Source organism: Athene noctua, chromosome 24, assembly GCF_965140245.1.
Source record: "Athene noctua chromosome 24, bAthNoc1.hap1.1, whole genome shotgun sequence".
Classification (NCBI taxonomy): Eukaryota; Metazoa; Chordata; class Aves; order Strigiformes; family Strigidae; genus Athene; species Athene noctua.
In genome coordinates this window covers 8,015,040-8,033,671 of record NC_134060.1, presented here as the reverse complement: position 1 = coordinate 8,033,671, position 18,632 = coordinate 8,015,040, and the positions used below count along the sequence as shown (strand labels likewise).

Genomic DNA, 18,632 nt, shown 5'->3' with positions numbered 1-18,632 from the left:
GTGCCAGGAACACTTAGTGCCAGAATGCTGCAGCAACAGCGATGAGTTTCTGATGGTGATTTTTCACACTCAGGTACATTAGTCAAGACTGCTGTCAAAAACATGTTCTGCAGCAGTTCCACTGGGAAGTTCAACAATGTAAAGGAAAGGGAGAAAGGAGTCAAGCGATTACAGCAATCCCGAGCCCAGCAAGCTGGACTGGTGTTCTCAACTCCAGTTGCCAGAAGACTTAGAGGCTAGAGTGAACGTGGATCCTACAGAAAATGCACCCAGATTCCCTTTTAAGCATGGCGAGGAGGCAAGTGTGTTCATTTTCATACAGAGATGGGACATCCCAAGGACTCTGCCCCTGAAGCAGGCAGCATACAAAGCACCAGGCTCTACCATTTAGGAGGAAAATTTTAAATAAGGAGCAAGAACAATACACAGTTCCCTTACTTTCAACTCAGATTTTACCATACAGGCTCAGCAAAGGCTTCAAGTTCTAGTCAAACTTCAAGTCAAAGTTGACCCTACACTGTTCTGGGGCATCAGATTGATTTTTCTGTGATCAGTTATAGTACAGGCCTCTGCACCGGTGTGTTCTATATATCCTCATGGAAGTAATTTAGTGTTTCTACCTAGTTTCATTCTTAAGAATCAGGGACCACAGAACTAAAGCTGGAGGAAGTAGCTGCTGCTACTGATACAGTCTTCTACCCTGCTTACAGAGGGAACTGCAAACATACCCATGCCAACATCTAAACTGCAAAATAAAGAAGCTCTGACGTAGGGTTTTAAGTGTTTATTGATGGTTATTAGATGGAATGATGGCGCAATAGTGCAAACCACTGTGCAATTGGGATAACACACTCCCTTCCCAGCTTTCACATTTACTTTATTATACAGGAGACATGGAATAAGGATTAAATACAAAATGGGTCAGTATGCTGCATTCACCACACCCCGTTGGGCTTTGGACAGATTACTGTTCCTCAGTACATGTCAGTTCAGAGCTACATCGAAGCGGAGAGTGGCTGCTATGTTCTGCCCAGCTCTACTAGCAAGACAGTTGGAACCACTGATCATTTTCATTTGCACACACATTCTCAGTCTGAAAAACCTAGCATTTCACTTGGCCAGTTTCTGCACTTTCTGTTTCATAAAGAATGGAAAATACCAGATGTTCACAAGCCACACATAGTATTTACTAGTACACTACAAGCGAGCTTCAAAAGTACTTCTTCAGAAGCAAGATTTCAGCTAATACTCATCTATCTTGCTGGCTTGTAAATTTAAGTGCCCACTTCATCTTTGTGTGATTTTCTCCCTGGAAGCTTCTAAAACCAATTAGGAGCGAGCAGCCAAACTTTGTGTTTCTAGTGCTTGAGAGTCAGCATGAGAAGAGATTTGTCCAATAACAAACCACCAGCTAGTTTCTCTAAGGAAGCTGCAGTGTTAGATTACTCTAAGTCAAAGAACATTCTGTCCTCAAATGATGCATTTTGGAAAAAGACAACCACAACCACGCTCAAAAAAATTAAACACCACAGTTACAAGTCTGAAGGCTAAACTGACCAGCACGCAGTGGTTCCAACTATCATACATGCATATTTCTCCTTGCCTTTCAAATCTGTAAGAACATCTTTCTCTTCAAGAGAATCAAGAACCACAGCCACTTGGAGACTAATAAAACCATGGGGCAGATACTGGAGACTTTAGAAACTGCTAGATTAAGTTAATGAAAATTGGTGTTGTGCCCTCTTTGAATGTCATTCTTATTCCAGTCCAACAAAGTTACCTATACATACAAAATGTTAAAGTTGTGCCACTTCTCAAAAACAAGACATCTCCAATTATTGATCACACTTCAGCATACAGTTGGGACAGGGAATAATACATTACAGAAAGCAAAAACACGAGATTTTAGTTACATAAAACAACATAATTTGTATATAAACTGATAAATACTGTCTCCATGGTTCACTAATTCCAAATACTAGTTATCTGCACATTAGTTGCTAATATCTATTACTAGAAGTAGTTCCAGCTTGTGCTCTCTCAGGGTGGTCAATTCATTTCTGAGACTAGTCAGCCTGTTCGCTCTGAGGGAAAAACATCTCTGCAATGAGACTGGGTTCCACGTGAAGATTTCATTTTCTTGTCTGCCAGATAAGGAATCCTATGATTATAGAAGCCACAGCAAGACCAAGAATCAGGATACAGATCTTCTTACGAGATTTCTTCTAATAAAAGAAGAAAAAAAAAAAGCCACTGACACCAGGAACAGATGACAAGAAGACAAAGCAAGTCTACAAGTTAATGTTACTAACTTCAACAAACTAGAGCACATACTTAACTCTAGAGAAGTAACCAGTATAGTCTGAACACCTGCAGTTTAAACTGCATGATCCTATAGATAAATGGTTTTAGTTTTAGGAGCACAGTGGTCTAAGAGATGGAGTTAAGTCAAAATGTGGCAAGTTTTGCTTCTCTTAGGGAAAAGGCAAGCTTCACTTCAAGTTGGCTACAAAAAGACAACTTGACAACACCTACCACATGCTTTTCATTCTATCAGACACCACCATGGCCTCAGAGGAAAGGTAAACATCTCTAGCTATTTAGATTTTCCAGGTAAGACTAATAAAACTGCTAAGCAGTTCTCCGATACTATCTCCCCTTGACCACTTTGGGTTGGTTTGGAAATACTGTTGCATTTCTACAGTTTAAATGATTTAATATACAGTTACTGTACTTAGATTTTACACCTTTGATCACCTTATTCATCATAGGAAACTACAGCCTGTCCATATACAATGAGTGTTTTAAATTTAGTATCTAAGGATAATTTGATATAACCACTTTCTTCTCCATCCAGAAAAACACATCCATGTCCAATACCTCCCAAAGTTATATTTATAACATAGCTCTAAACTTTGTAAAGGAAGCCACAGAGAGAGAGAATACTATTAAATGCTGTCAGATGGTAAAAGCTACTTTCCCTCTCTTGTGCTAAACAGCACTGGTTTTGTTGCCTTCTAGCACCTCCCCAATTAACAGCCTGAAAGAGTCCAATTTTTTATCTTGTGTGGAAGCCTGAAGTCCCAGCAGTGAAGCTCTGTATGGGACTGACTGAAGCAGAACCCTTATTCCTTCACAGAACCCGGACCTACAGGGACAATAATGATGAAGGACACCTACAGAAAATATTAAATATCATACACAAAGGATATTTAAGCAGCAGTGAGAAGCACTGCAAGAGATTTGATGGGACAGGGAGGACAGACTTCAGGACAGAAACTCAGCAGTCAGGAAGAAGGGTGCTGCAAATCCCAGTCACCACAAGTTCCCCGACTCTGGGCAAGGATTTTCGCACATCAGTGTCTTGGCTGCTATGCTTACAAGATGGATACAACATGAGAATTTGTTCTTGTTTAACCGTTCTGCTAACTCCTGAGAACAGCAAAGACAGCTAAACAAACTTGCTGAGCAGACCTACATGAAAGAACGAATTGACTATATATCCTGTGAAGTAAAAAGCTAATTTCAATACCGTGTTTTTGACTCAAGTGCTTTATCTATTCCTTGCAGCACAATTTTGAGTGAGTGCCAGCTTGCACAAGCTCTTTTTAATAACTTGTTTGGTGTGCTGCAGTCCTCGATATGCGTCGTTATGCCTGTTCCATTATTGCTCAACTGAACAATAATGCAAGCATACAAAATTTACCTGATAATAGGCAGCTCTCTGTAACTGCTCACTGGCTCTTTCCACATGGACTTCTGCACTTTCCACATTTGCCTCTATGCTATCTATGGAAAAATAAGAGAACTCATTGTAAAATATTTCAGAGCTTCAGTGTTTAAAAAAAATATTCAGAAATATACTACTTTTTATTTACTGGAAAATTTAATCTACGTAGGCAAAACATGTAATTGAACTAAGCAGAAACTTCCTATTATCCAAACACACTTACCAATCATATCTCCTTGGTCATGAATCATCATGGCTAAATCCTTAAATATCTGATTGACATCCAAAATGTCTGCCTGAAGACAACAGTTTAACAAGTTATAACAAACACTGGTTACACTTTTTCTAATCCTTATTCTTAGTACCTCTTCTGACCATTGCTCACAGTGTCAGAATAGATCATTCACTGACTTGATGCTACTCTCTATGGACTTCGGGATTAACAGAGGAGCCCACAATATTCCAGCTACTGAATATTTGTTCCATCACACTAGCAATTAGCAAGATGAGATGAACATTATAACATGAGTGGCTCCTACCACCTCTGAAGGACCAGTCAACACTGAAGGAAAATATACCTAGTCTCCTTCAACAGGAGCAGGGTGATTGATCTTGGCATCAATCCTCTCTACAAGGAACTCTGTTCCTCCACCTTCAGATCTCCTCAGCCCATCCCATTAGTTAGCACTGCATGACTTCTTTGGTTTATCTCCCAATACTGTTAACTGTGCAGGATCTACTGGTCACCTCTAATTGCCTGATTGCTGTTTCTCTTTCTTTAATGAGTTCAAGGTCCTGTTCAGTTATTGCCACATCTTCTTCCTGAGACTGCATTTGATTCCAATCTTCACCACTGGAAAGAGATGGAAAGAAAGTACGACTCTTTCTCTGAGTACAGGTACTTCCACACTCTTTATATCAAAGTGCCAGTGAGTTAAAGCTGAAAAATTTCCTACAGAACAACCCCCAGGTTCCTGGCCCTGCAACTGTATAAGGACAGGACTGATTTGTGACAACAGTTACAAACTGGAACAATTGGAAAAAAGGGACAGATCAAGAAAAGTGAAGAAATTGGAAAACAGTTACATGCATAGAATACTCTGTTCTAGAACATTCTAGTTATCTATAGCATTATAGAAGAAACCTCCTTATTTCAGGTTGGGTTTTTTTTTAAATACCTGTACTTTCCTTCCCTCTCACAATCCTACAAAAATGTAGAAATCAGGGTGAAAGTTTTGATAGAGAGCAGCCCGCAAGCATGTTATCAGAACAAAAGAACACCTGACAAGCATCTGGATTCAAAGATTCTCTCTCTCTGGCATTTGGAGATAAGAATAAAGTGTTTTAGTCTTTTAATTCACTAGTCTAGTAAGAACTACAAATTAAAACACATGCCAAAAGAGATGTTAAAAGCCAAATAATTCTGCATTCCAGTCTACTTCTCTCCTGATAAACTGGTACTTCATAACTGCTGCACAAATTACACCAATTATAGTGAAGGCAGTACCTATAATACAAGGCCATCTATATGTTCAGCAAAGAAGTTCTTCATGGGGAACATCTCCCTCTTCTCAACAAACAGAAGTGTGCTGGAAAGCACCATAATGTTCAGTGTTAGGTGTACAAGACTAAATAGTAAGTTTTAAAGTCTCAAAGTGCCAAAAGAAATGAAGATAAACTACATGACTAGGTCAGAGAGACAGCTGACTATTCCAGCTCTCAGATGACAGTAGGGTTTTCAGATATTTAAGGCAGAAGTTTCTGACATGTAGCACACAAGAACAACTTTGATTGTGGAATAGCTGCTGTGTGCCATTATCTCTCACCAAGCTGAGAGCCTCTGCATGAGCAGGTACCTGTCTGGTTCCCCTTGCTTTAGGGTGCAAGGTCTTCAGACTCATCACAGCACGTGTATAACTGAACGACCTGGGGTTTTCCCTCCTGACTTGGAATGTGAAAGCACAGGGCTGATGCAGGGAATGCACACCAGGCAGCTGATCAGGTGAAGGGCAGTTTGCAGAGGGAGGATGTCTAGATGAGACATGTAAGCTAGCTCTCTTGATTTAGAAAGTTAAAGGACTTGTACAGATACAGCCAACAGATTTCATCCCAGTTTTCTCAAACATACAGTAGAAACAGACACAGTAATCACAGATACTTCTGAAGTGCCTTGAGTTCTCTTTACCACATTGTAGTGTTGATATAACACTTTATAAACATATTGACTATGCAGGCACATACAACTATCAGATAGGTGACAGTAATGCTCTTTTGTGCACGTTGCAGCTTTAGTTTGCCAGTGCACAATGTCCAGGACTTCCGAATTTAAGGCAGCCTCATCCACTACTCTGTAATAGCCCCAACTGGGCTGCTAGAGAGCTCCCAAACCCATGAAATAAATACAGAGCTCTTTGTGGAAAGAGTCACAGTGAGGGATAATCCCATGGTCACAGTCCAGAAAACCAGGAGCTCCAACTACCACATACTGTGGACTCTACTACTCCCCTCAGGGCAGTAATCACACAGTCTGCATTTAAGGAGGATAAAATACTGTTGTATACAGTTCAATTTTTACATTGTGTATTACAAGTAATAGTTGTATTTGAAATCTTTTCGCTTTGCATTCAGCCAGCAGCAGAGCCTGGCCCAAGTCACAATAACGTATTTGACCACAAGAACTAATCCTATTTAGTTAAAAGTGTAACATCATTAGTTAAAAGTATAACATCAAGAGAACAAGAAGCTGTTACCTATCAAATGAAACAAGCTGTTCTTCTCTGAACCGCTCATCAGCCTGGAAGAGATAAATGAGTTAACCTTGCAGGCTACCACTCACAAAATCAACAGGAGTATCTTGAAGACACAGGCATACACTGTCCGGAGAGTTCTTTCAGAATGGCACTGTTGCTTCAACTTTCAGATTTAACTTAGGTTAATTAAGATTAGATTTAGACTCATCTTTAGATTTTTTAGATTCAGATTGTCTCTGCAAATCAGAGGCAACTAAGCATCAAAAGCAGCTAGTCCATTTACTCAGATCAGCTGCTGTTGTCACTTTCTTTCTCAACACGTAGTAAAAAATGTAGAGCATAATACAACAGACACGTTCCCTTGTAGAAATTAAGAATGCATGCTTAACACAAAGCCCAAAGGCAAGGGGAGGAAAATGCTTTCACTGCCCTTTTTATAATGTAGCCAACGGGGGTTTGTCAAAACATAATAGGGAGAAGGCTTGAACGTACATTTGAGATATTGGCAGGACAGAAGCTATAAGAAAATAAACATAGTGTGAGATTTTAAGATGTAATTTAAGGTGTGGTAAACTTCCAACTAACGTCTTAAATGTTATAGTCTAGGGCTGATGTCAAGCAAAGAGCAGCCTGCAATACTTTGCTATTAACTATACTTTGACTCCCCATCTCATCCTCCACAACATTTGCAACTATCAGGATTTCTTCCCTTCTCTGCTCACCCTGACAATGAGCGCACTGAAATCAGTGTCTGCTTACAGCATTTGGAATGACAAAACTAATGCACCAAGGTCTCAGCTGCACTCACTAATGTGTCAGTAGACACCTATGAAGTTGGTAGGCAAGTATAAGATCTCTCAAAAGACTTGTAGTTCGCTGTATCAGCACAAAATTCCTATAAATACTTACAGAGATACGGGAGCCAGCTCTCGCTCTTGCTACAGTCTCTTTTTCCTTCTCTGACACTCGCCTCTGTATTGCCTGGAAGTTATTTAAGGCCGTGGAGAAGTCATTCATTAAACGTTCCTTCTGAAGCCTCTGCTGGCGCTAAAGAATTGAAACAAAAACAAATGTTCAGATATTCCCATTCATGATAATGTAACTGCCAGACTCTCAAAAAAACCATCATCATAATAACAACAAAAGTGAATGCTGGCATTCAAGTGGTCTTTTGGTTCCAGCATTCTGGCGCACTGGGGAGAACAAAGAGTCTACCATATTTTAATTCATTACACCAAGTGCTCTATGCCTTGCCTGTTGCAGAACAGTTTTGTGCAATAAGGTTCTGTAATTTCAATCTAGTTTTAAGTCTGAAGTAGAGAGGTCTTCTACACCATTACTTCTATTCAAATCACATTCCAGCAATCTACCACCTTTAATTATGTACCTTGTGTATACCTATAATGCCTTTACCCTCTGCTTAGCCAACTCATTAGTACTTAACTTCCTCTTGTCCTGATAAGACAACCCTGTTAACGTTCTTACAAATATAGGATGCCCCACACTTTCAGAACTAATGACTACACCCCTTACCCCAGTTTCATAAGCTGTATCTCCCTGCCATGCCACACTACAAGCCTGCTGTTAATTGATCAGAGAATATCCTTAGTCCTGATAACCACTTTAATTTATTTTTTCTCCAGAAACATTAGTTGCAATATTCCTCTTCATCCTCCTTTTACAGTATCAACTTATTCAGCCTCCACAGAATGTCTCCTTTGAGTGTTGGCAACATCCCTGTTATGGGAAACAAGAAGCTGTGAAAAAGTTTGTCCTAAGGACACTCGATACTTTGGTCAGTTTTTATGTCTTCCATTAGAGAGATTCCCACAGCTGTCTCAAATTGCAGGCTTTCCAGTATCGTAATCCTTCAACGAGTTTCTATCAATTCAACAGCCATTTCAAGGAAACAAATGTTCTCAATTAATTTTTTTATGTAATAAGCTACTACAGCAGCCTCATAATACATTGCAGATTCCATCTGAGCTGTCTGGAAGCAGCAACCCTTCTGCCAGAGGAGATCCTCAGCATGTTGATGCCAGTTCCTGCAGATTTTGACTGGACTGCTCCAACAGGCTTCACTAGGCTTCAAAAGTCACTGCTGCATTCAGTGAGATGCACATGACAGGATTTTGCTCACCAGAGGGAGATTAACTGAAAAATATTTGCTGAAGAGGCAAAACGTGGCCATGCTTACAACTGGCATAGAAACCTTTAAATACAGAATTAGACTAAGACAACATCTGCTGACCCATACCCACAGATCATCCCACAACAGTATCACAAAAGCAGATATATCAATACTGTGGTAGTGATTTAAAGCAGAGCAAGAAAACAAACAGCTGAGGACGGTCCCTTCCCTTTCCCATAGGGAGGGGGTACTCGAGGGAGCAAGAGGTAAAGTCATAACCATTGCCTCACTATATCCTGCTTTATTCACATACGAGCAAGGTGACTCAGCTTTCTCCCTCACTGCTAATAAATCACATGCAAGGGAAAGCTTTTTGGCATGATCCCATTTCATACTGACATGCAGTTTGCTATGAGTTTCTGTCTTAAAACACTGCCTCACATCACCAGGCACTTTGTAAACAGATTATTTTTCAGAAATTTACTCAGAAAACCAGAATTGCATACTCAGCTCTCCCCAAACATTTAGGGCTTCTTATTCTCACGTGACAAAGTTTTCCCAGTGTCATATAAGCAGCCAGGGTGTAGCCAGTTTAATGAATCCCTACTTTCACAACATTCTTCACTGCAATAGGCTGCTGCCTCTTCAGCTGTGCCAATTCAAGATTTGTGAGGTTGTGGTCTAAGCTAGTTTCACAAAATGAGCAATTTAAAAATACGTCCAGACAAATTCTGTGTGTCTACCTGTTCAGAAGCAGAGAGAGGAAGTGGTAGAGACCCCAGCTCCTTTAGATATTCATTGGTCTCTTTGGCAAGGCGGTTTGCAGAATGCTGTAGCTGTTGTCTGAAATAAAAGTTCAAAAGCAGTTATACAAGCTTCTGCCCAGAAAGCAGTCTCTGAGCATTTCAGTTTCCAAAATAATAACCAAGTAGGGGTTCTGAGATCACACATCTTTATGGTGGTGGGTTTTTTTTTTTTTCCTCTTCACCTAATGGAACAGAGATGTACTTTTAGCTTTTACCATCAACTTAACTCTGGACTACATTTTTAAAAAAAAGACTCAAAGAAGTTCTGTGCTCCCTGCTAACTAGTATAATCCAGTAGTTTTAAAAGGATATTTTTCTCCAATGGCAGAAGAGAGAGAAATTCAAGGGAAAGACAGCTTTATTCAGTGAACATAACCACTTTTTAGGATGAATTCCTTATTGTACCAATTGGTAACTAACTGTTTGCTTGACAACCACCAACTCCATTGGTTAAATGTACATCTGATACAAGTACAGAGACTCAGAGATATTAAATTCCAACATTTTTGTGAAAATTAATGGTCAAATAGAGGAACGATCCAGCTTCTGCTTTGGGAAATGCAAGGCTTTCCCTTGAGTCTTTTTTTTCCAACAGTGCTGCAATACAAAGCTATTGTTGCAAAGGATCCAGTGCAGCAACACCTTCATTAGTACCACAATACAGAAAAACATGTTACATTGAACCTGATGTAAAGACATCATCTTGTACACGAAAGACGCAGTTTAATAGAAAGAATACTAGTGCTTCACAGAGAACAGAACCACAAGTTTTATTCTGCAGCCATATGCACAAAAACTAATACTATAAACCAGAAAGACACAAAACACTAAAATGAGAAACAATTTTTTTGGTATTCAATGATTACAAGACAATTAAGTGAAAATCACCTATTTAGCCCAACAGATACACAAATCAAAATAGTCAGGCTCTGTTATTGTGTAAGTTGACCTGCAAGATGTGAGCTGGATAAATCACCCATGCATTTTGGTATTAAATTTGTATGGCAGCTGACAATTTGTGGAGTGCAACCACTCTCACCTTAAAGAGGCAGGCTATTTCTACAGTGAAATTAAATGGAAAGGCATTTATTTGGTCGCCAGCGATTAGTTCTTTAATCTACTGATTAAATACAGATCGAGCCAACTGAGCAGCTCAGGCAAATTCCCTTCTCTCCCAACAGGGCTCTGATCTCATCCTTCAAACGCAGTGTATGTAGCTATCACCACAACTTATGAACCTATCAAAAAAATCAGCTATTATAAAAGTTGCATATTCAGAGATTCAAGGCACAGTCACATGAAGAGATAATAGAAGAACTTACTTTCAAGTTCTCTTTTATGACTCCAGAAATTATTCTCTACATGAGTTCTTATTTATGCTTTACAAGTTTGTAAACGATGCAGAGACATAGCGACTCCCTGTTCAATCTCTCTAGGGGTCAGTTTGGACAATGCCTGTTTAAATGTCTTCTATATTGTCCCCCACTGGCATTCTATTCTTCCAAAATTATATGCGATGTTTTGGCTGTCATACAAGATTGCTAATCTTTCTAGTGCCTAAATCCACTGTACTAGCAGTTACTTTTTCATTAGTTATGGGTCTTCCTTGCTGTTCTTCCTTATTGCTCTTACGTGAGCAGCAAGTACCTAGTACGGCATTCATCTCTTCTAAACCACAAGTGAAGCTACTATGGCTAGTCCTCAGAGTAAGCTAATGCATGGCTGATGTACTACTACCCCTTTAAAATAAACTATACTGTTTCTAACTATTCCTATCCAGCAGTTTTGAATGGCTTCTCCAGAGTGCCACAGAAACACTTTAATTCACCCAGTAAACTACTTAATGTAGCTAGTCATTTTTGGGTTGTAGGACTTAATCAAATTTATCTCATAAAGCATCTTTTCAAAGCAAGTAGCGCTGTTCCTCTAAGAACACAGGCAGAAATGAAAGAGAACCTATACAAATGTTTGCTCATTTAATACTTACAAGTTCTCCTGAAGCTTGCTGGAATCCTGCTTGGTTCCCAGCTGGCTCATCAAATTCTTTATTTGAGCAGCTGAAGATAGAGAGATCACAAGATGAGTTAGTAAGAGAATTTCTAGTGTGTTTTATTCCTTCTTGAGTGTATTCTTCTAGCTTTCCCCAAAGGATTCCTCTCAATGTTTGACTCAAGCTGGTAAAACAACACTTACATTTTTTTTCTTTAAATGCAAAGTGTATTTTAAACATTCCCAGACATAATCCAGCCTAACAGACTAACTTTCAGGTAAGAAAGTGAGAACATATATACCCTGAAGACAAGTCTGTGGAGCTAAAAGTTTGTGCACTCCTCTTCCTCAACCTTTTTAGACCAACTAACGCAGCTGTTTGGTTCTACCAGCCTTGTTATTTCTGTATTTTAGGCTATAACTACTGCAGAACAGCTTGCTATGCTTTACTACACTTGAACATATTCTAAAGTTACTTACATTATTAGTGCTCTGTTAAAAAAAAAAAAGCCAAGGGTTGGTATCAGTTAAAAGAAATAAAATCTGAAGTTTTCTACTCATGATAGCCCAAAACTTCTGCAATGCAAAGAATCAAGAACAGCTTCATGGTTAGTGTGCATCAATTTAAAATCATGTTGTAGTGAGAAGACAAACTCTAGCCCTCTTTCTCCCCTATCTCCTATGTTTTTCCACTATTTTTCTTATGTAGGCACTAGTGATCATGCAACCACACAATGAATCACATCAAACCATTAACCTACCTGAAAAGCAAGTACCATCTCTCCCCACTCCCTCTACCTTAGAATATATTCTTTTTGACAGATCAACAAGCTGATCCACTTTATTCTGCAGCCACACAATTTTTAGCATTGCTAAAGATGCTGGGTGCATCACTTATGACAGTGGTACAAAGTCTGATTGGCTCAAATTGATCACAAAATCATGTGCTATCCCATCAGGCATCGAGAGAGGCAACAAGGAGGATCAACTCAATAGTTCTATAGGCAGCTGAATTGAGTTGAAATACCCCATGAATTTAACAAGAGCTACTCCCAATTCAGTGACATCCTGCTGGTGTAATTTCTGCTTGCAGCCTGGAGCAAGCCACTTCAGTGGATTAAATGTGTTCCTGAAGAAACATCAGATTCCTACAATAACCACTTCTTTTAAAGTGATGTCCAATGGCTTATAACAATGGCAGCTCAGCTAAGGCTGCAATGTGATTTAATCAGTAGTTAGGCAAAGTATTTTACCTTTTGCATCCAGCGGGAGTATTCCCACTGAGAATTCTAGACTTCTATTAGCTCCTACAGTTTTTTAGCAACTTCTTACACACACAGCTGAACATGGCTACTAGCAAGCCAGACCACACGTATTTCACAGCTCTGTCAGCCACAGGAGGGTCAGAAAAGTTCATAGTCAAGTTAAACTGACAAACGAGACAAGGGCTATACTCTGTGGGCAGATAGCAGGGACTTTGCAAATGGCATTTGCGCTGTGTTGTCCATATAATTCTGTACCACCACACTGAGTCTACACAAAATGAGAGTAAAGTGTCTGGGCGGCCAAAGGAAGGGGCTGGAGCCCTTCACCTTTATTCTCTGGAGAGGGGGTATACATATCAACATAGTGAGCCCCCTCAGCCAACAGCTTTCTGTATCCAAACCCTTTCAATTTTAGGCTGTAAAGCCTTCCACATGCTGACTATTTTACACTTAAGATTACTTAAAACATTTAAATCCCTGATCTACATGCTTTGGTAATGTAACAGTCTTGCAAGCAACAGATTTGTCAGCTTAGGTCATCAGTTTTCTGTACATATTGTGTGAAATGTTAACTCTACAGTTTCCCAGAAGGAGTGAATAATAGTCATCTGTGTCCTCTGTTTGCTTCCTGATTTCCCTACAGGGAATGGAGAAATGAGAACAGGCTTCAGTATCTCTTCTCCTCATAGGTTTGAATGGAAAGCTTTTATAAAATGTGTAATAAAGCCAATTACCATAACATTAAGTCAGATGTTCTGTGTGTTCCCACCCACCTTGATAAAAACTGTAAGGTTATTTGTTTCCTTTGAGATAGGCAGCACACTGAGATAGGATGGCTGCTGGTCATGAGACAGTGGAAGCTTGTCCTATGAGAAAGAGAAGCTGAACTGCTTAGAAGGGGAGGCTCACAGATGTCCCACGCAAGCGAGGCAGGGTGTAAAGAAAAAAAAAGGGCAAAATCCCAGACAACCCGTGGTATTTGCTGAACTTAGAAGCAATTCAACTAGCAGCCATGCCTATATGAAGAGGAAATGAACATGACTGAGCAAAAGCAAAGAAGTTTCAGCAATATTAATAGCTTTGTAAAATCATATTGGAGAAGTCACCAACTTTCAGAGGAACCAACATGTTCAACTGACCTCACCCCTAAAAAACTGCATGGATACTTGGACGATTGATGTTTTTTTTCGCAGGGGCAATATCCTTAGGGAAGGGGTTATATCAAAGACTGTTTTGGAAGTGACTCATTCAGCAAGGACTATTTCAGAGATCAATACTAGGATTAGCTTACAATACCAATAACTTTCTCTAACAACAACCGTATGACCAAGAACCTGCAACACCGTTTCCTTCGTATCAACCTGCTCAGCAGCTGAAGGCCTCCCTGCAGAACCCTACCCGCATCATCAAGAGGAAACGGGCAAGTTCAGAGCAGCCTTCAGATGCCCCTGCAAGAGCAGCACCTCCCGGGCGCCCTGTGCGAGGCGGGGTGACAGCCCTCGGCTCCCTGCTTCACAGGAGCTCCTCACTGAAGGCACCCAAAGGCAAACCAGGGGCCGGGCTCACGCCAGGGGTGACAGAGGGTTCCAGTCCTGCTGGGGGAGGGCGCAGCGTGGAGAGGCTGACACAAACGCCGCACCAAAACGCGACAGGAGCACGTATTTAGCCCAGGCCGGCGGCAGCACGCCAGCTGTTAATGACCGCGTACGAGGAGGAAGCTCAGCTACCGGCTGACGTGTGTCCGCGGCCACGGGGAAGCGAGGCCCCCACCCTCCGGGCGGCCCTCGGGGCCGGGCCAGTTCCCGAACCGCCCGCGCCGGCACCCCCGCCCGACACCGCCCTGGCGGAGGCTCCGCCAGCCCCGGAGCGGGAAGGGGGTCGCGGCGGCTCCCGCGGGACCCCGAGAAGAGCTGCCCGTCACACACCGGCACGGCGGCCGCCGCGCTCGGCGCTCCTCACGGGGCGCGGCCGGGCCGGGCCGGGCCGCCCCCTTCCCCCCGAGCCCGGGCGCACTCACTGTACTGCGCGATGCGCTGCACGTTGGCGCTGCATGTCTGGATGATGCCGCCGAAGTCCCGCGGCGGGGGCGTCGCCCCGGGGCGGCCGGGCTCCAGCGGGCCGTACGACATGGCCGGGCCGGGAGGGAGCGCGGCTCCGCCGGGCCCAGCTGACAGAGCCCCCGCGCCGCCCTCTGCGCATGCGCGGCCGGGCGCGGCTGCCGGGGCTTCCGCATGCGCTCGGGGCGGGGGGGGCGGGGGCCCGCGGGCTGCCATGGCGACGGGGCGCGCGCCGCTGGGGGCGGGGCCTCGGCTGCCTGAGGGCCGCGGGGGCGGGGCGGCGCTACCGGGCGTGCCCGCGCGGCGGGGGCGGGGCGGGGCGGGGCGGGGCGGGGCGGGGCGCTCGGTTCTGTCCGCAGGCGCCGGGTCCTGACCCGCCTCAGGCGCGGCCCGGGGCCGGGGCCGGGGCCCACCGAGGGCGGCGGGGGGCGCGTCGCTGCGAGCCGGGGAACGCCTCGTAACCTGTGTGGCGGGAGCGGCGGCAGGGAACGCCTTGGGCCTGCTTGGATAAACCCTGCTGGGAGGAAATGAAAGGGCTCAGGGAAGTGAATTTCTGAGGATTATTAAGACTCAGCTGTGGTGCGGTGTCTGGAAGCTTTACTTGTGTTTTGCTCCGCTTGTTTCTCGAGGACTCCTGAGCCTCGGCTGTTCCCTGGGATCCCCGGGAGCAGCCTCGAGGCCTTCAGTGGGCACCGGGCATCCCCAGAGTGGGGAAACTGAGCCAAGGGGCTGGAGCAAAGAGGCACCGAGACCCCGTGACGGGAGGATGGCTCTGCTGGCTTGGAGGGGGGCACCGGCACTCCACTGCACAGCGCACGCTCTGGAAAGGTCAACCAGCGGCCGCTGTGAAGCAGGCCGCTTACTTTTCCCCTCGACCACCGAAGACCCCCACCCTATTTTCACTACACGTGCCCGGACTATGTAAATGAATCGCGGGAACTCGTTATCATGACACCCCTTTCCAGGAAATCTAATGTGTGTGTGTAAACTGTTGTCCCTTACTAATTCTTGGGAGCCCTATGGTGGAGAATCCTCAGGGCGACCCCAGCGCTGCTAATCAAGAATTCCTGCTGAACAGTAAAAAACCCTTTACTGTTGAGTCAATTGCTTTGTTTCACGCCTCCGAAAGGCAGTGAATGCTCTAAGCTTTCTGAAAGGCCTGGAATTTATCATTAGTCAATAAACCAGTGGGAGAATATTGAATAGGTGTTTAGAAGAAGAGCGTGCATAACAATTTGCGATTAAACTTTATCCTTTGTCTTTCCATTATTACAGAGCTGTCAAAGGCAATGATGAGATTCTTTCCATATAACACTAAATTGCGTCTCAAAACATGACACACATACATCGGCTCCTGGGGAAACACTGTTTTCAAGGCAGCAGAGCAATTTAATTTAAATAATCAGTTGTATAATTTATTTGGTCATATAATTAATTTTAAACAAACCAAGGCTGTCAAATTAGTTTCTTTTTTTTCCCCTGTTTTAATTTCAGCTTAAAATGTATAATGAACTAAATTATAAGTGCTTTTTTAATGCCACTACTGGAAGGAATCATATCTGAACTTAAAAAAAGACTAGTCTTTTTTAAAAAACATTTAAAAAACATTTGTGCCAGTCCTGAAGATACTGAAGTGGTACTCACTCTGCTGGTATACAGAGCCCCGTTATGTGAAAATGCAGCCTCTAAAGAGGAAAATTGCTTCAGTGCTGACAATGCCTTCCAATAAATTAACGAAGTTACTAAGAACATCTATTACACAGGCAAGTCCATATTTAAGGCTTCAGTTAAAGGTGAAATCCGCTCAGTGACTGAAGAGCGGGTGTTCTCGCTGGTGCTGGTGGTGCTGATGGGGAAGTGGACGTGTCACCTCGCTGAAGCAATTCGGTTTTGATTTGGTTCAGTTCAGTATTTGATTCTGCATTTCAGTGTTTAGTTGTTAGTGAAGCTGTTGGTGTGTCCATTTCTGTATGATGAGCACAATAAAAATGAGATATTTTGATATAAAAAGCGTGAATATTTCAATGTGTATTTACAGAGATAATAATAAATTCACAAAGATAGTAACTTTAGCAATATCAGAATATGAACTAGGAGGCAAACAATTATAAATGTAAAAAATAGAAAACCTTTTTAAATGTTGAAAACCATTTACATTTTTAAATGATTTAAAAATTCATAATATTTTTACAATTTCTCAACTTACCTCTTTTTGTTCAGCTAGTAACACAATGCTAGCGTTCAAATACAAAGACATTTAAATTAACATCCATTGCTGCTACCTACTGCAGAAGCTATAGTATTTTCAGGAAAGTACATCCAATCTTTGAATAAAAAATCTGAGGTTATGCCCTGTAAGAAGTAAAGAAGTCAGTGTATGTATGATTAAGAGTGTAAATATTTCTTTGAGAAATACCTGATACAGTAACAAATTTCTAATTGCAGGCGTGTCCACAATATGGTGAATACAGAGCAGGGCTATGGATGAAACCTGTATGTGCAATAGGTATTTATTCAATTTTAAGCACGAGCTGTTTGTTGAAGTCAGTTTGACGGCTGATTTGCTTGAAACAGCATGTAGGAAATACTCTCAGGTCCTGAACTGTTAAAACACTTATTTATGATCCATAAATCTTTGATGACTACAGATAGGGCTTATGACAAAGAAGGCAGGAATTGGAGAGGGCACCGAGGGTGGCACAGACAGTTCCCAGATTGACCCCATTTGTGATAGAAAATAATTTGAAATAGAATGTAGTAAATTCCAATAAACAGTACTACAAATTATAGTGAAGCACCACTTTTATTCTAAGAGTATTAACAAACTGGAACTGGCTTCTCAGTATTCTGTGGGAAATAACCCTCATTCCTCCAAAATTATATTCCTAAGAAAGGCTTTGTGAAATAAATGGAAGTAAAACAAACATGGTGGAGTTGGACTGCGGTAGCAAATCATTTGTACTGCATGCAGTCTCTTCTACATATGCTAAACAAGCAAAGCATCGTCAGGAGGTGAAAATACACTTTAAAGAAGCACTTTAAAAGCGTTTTCTTTGTCTCTTGACAGAAGGTTACTGTGAAAATCCAGATCGCTGTCTTGGCTGCGGTGGATTCACGGTTCCTGAAGATCTGTAATGACGGTGGAATTGTTTGGCTGCAGCTGAGATGTACAGCATGTTCTGCTGGCTGAGCTGCTCTTCTGAAAGAGTGTCCATTTTAGCGTGGTGCATTTGCTGTGATAAAATCCCACACTCCGTCCCTTCCTTTGAAGAATAATGACAATCTCATCTGAGAGAATAAGAGATCTTTCTCTTTCTCTTTGTTCTGTTTTGTCAGTGCCAGCTCTGAAGAGGTGACAGACGAACAGCCAGTCTCTTGAAGATGGACGTGCTTTATTGTGTAAATTTCTGGCCTGATAATTTGCACGAGATGTTGTCTGGCTGAAAAGCACCAGCTTCTTCTCTAGGTGCTTTTGTGCCCCGGGGAGTTGGGGTTTTTATTTTTTTATTTATTAAATTTTTTTTAAACCAATAAAAATGTTCATTCCAAAAGAAGGGAATCTCTGGGTCATTCTCACATGCACACATTGACTAACCCATGGGGAGGGAAGGGAGCACAGCTCAGTCTTCACGATGCAGCTCTTTCCCACTCTGTATACATTCATCATCATCAGGATAACTGTCTGATTGCAAAACCAGTCCGTGTTGAGTACCTGGATCTCCCAGTTCCAATACTGTCCATTCCTGTGGTAGAAGTAGAGCTTGGTTATAAGATAAAAGTTTATAGCAGGTTTAAGTTGGGGAATTTATTCCGTGTTTGAAGAACCAGTTCTTCAAATGCAGAAGAATTGCCAGTATCTTCTTTTGCAAAGTTCTTCAGTGAAATGGGACCATCTATAGAGAAA

The 18,632-nt window shown here is 42.2% G+C and overlaps 1 protein-coding gene across 1 annotated transcript; it reads right to left on the bottom strand.

Moving 5' to 3' along the window:
• Positions 1 to 769: 769 nt before the first annotated feature.
• On the bottom strand, positions 770 to 14,879 carry STX12 (syntaxin 12). Its single transcript, XM_074926267.1, has 9 exons — positions 14,689 to 14,879; positions 11,405 to 11,474; positions 9,355 to 9,454; positions 7,390 to 7,527; positions 6,481 to 6,524; positions 4,478 to 4,583; positions 3,954 to 4,026; positions 3,707 to 3,789; positions 770 to 2,225 (listed from the first exon to the last, which is right to left on the bottom strand). Exons 1-9 carry the CDS (start codon positions 14,798 to 14,800, stop codon positions 2,133 to 2,135), a joined length of 819 nt encoding a protein of 272 aa, XP_074782368.1. The 5' UTR covers positions 14,801 to 14,879; the 3' UTR covers positions 770 to 2,132.
• Positions 14,880 to 18,632: the final 3,753 nt, after the last annotated feature.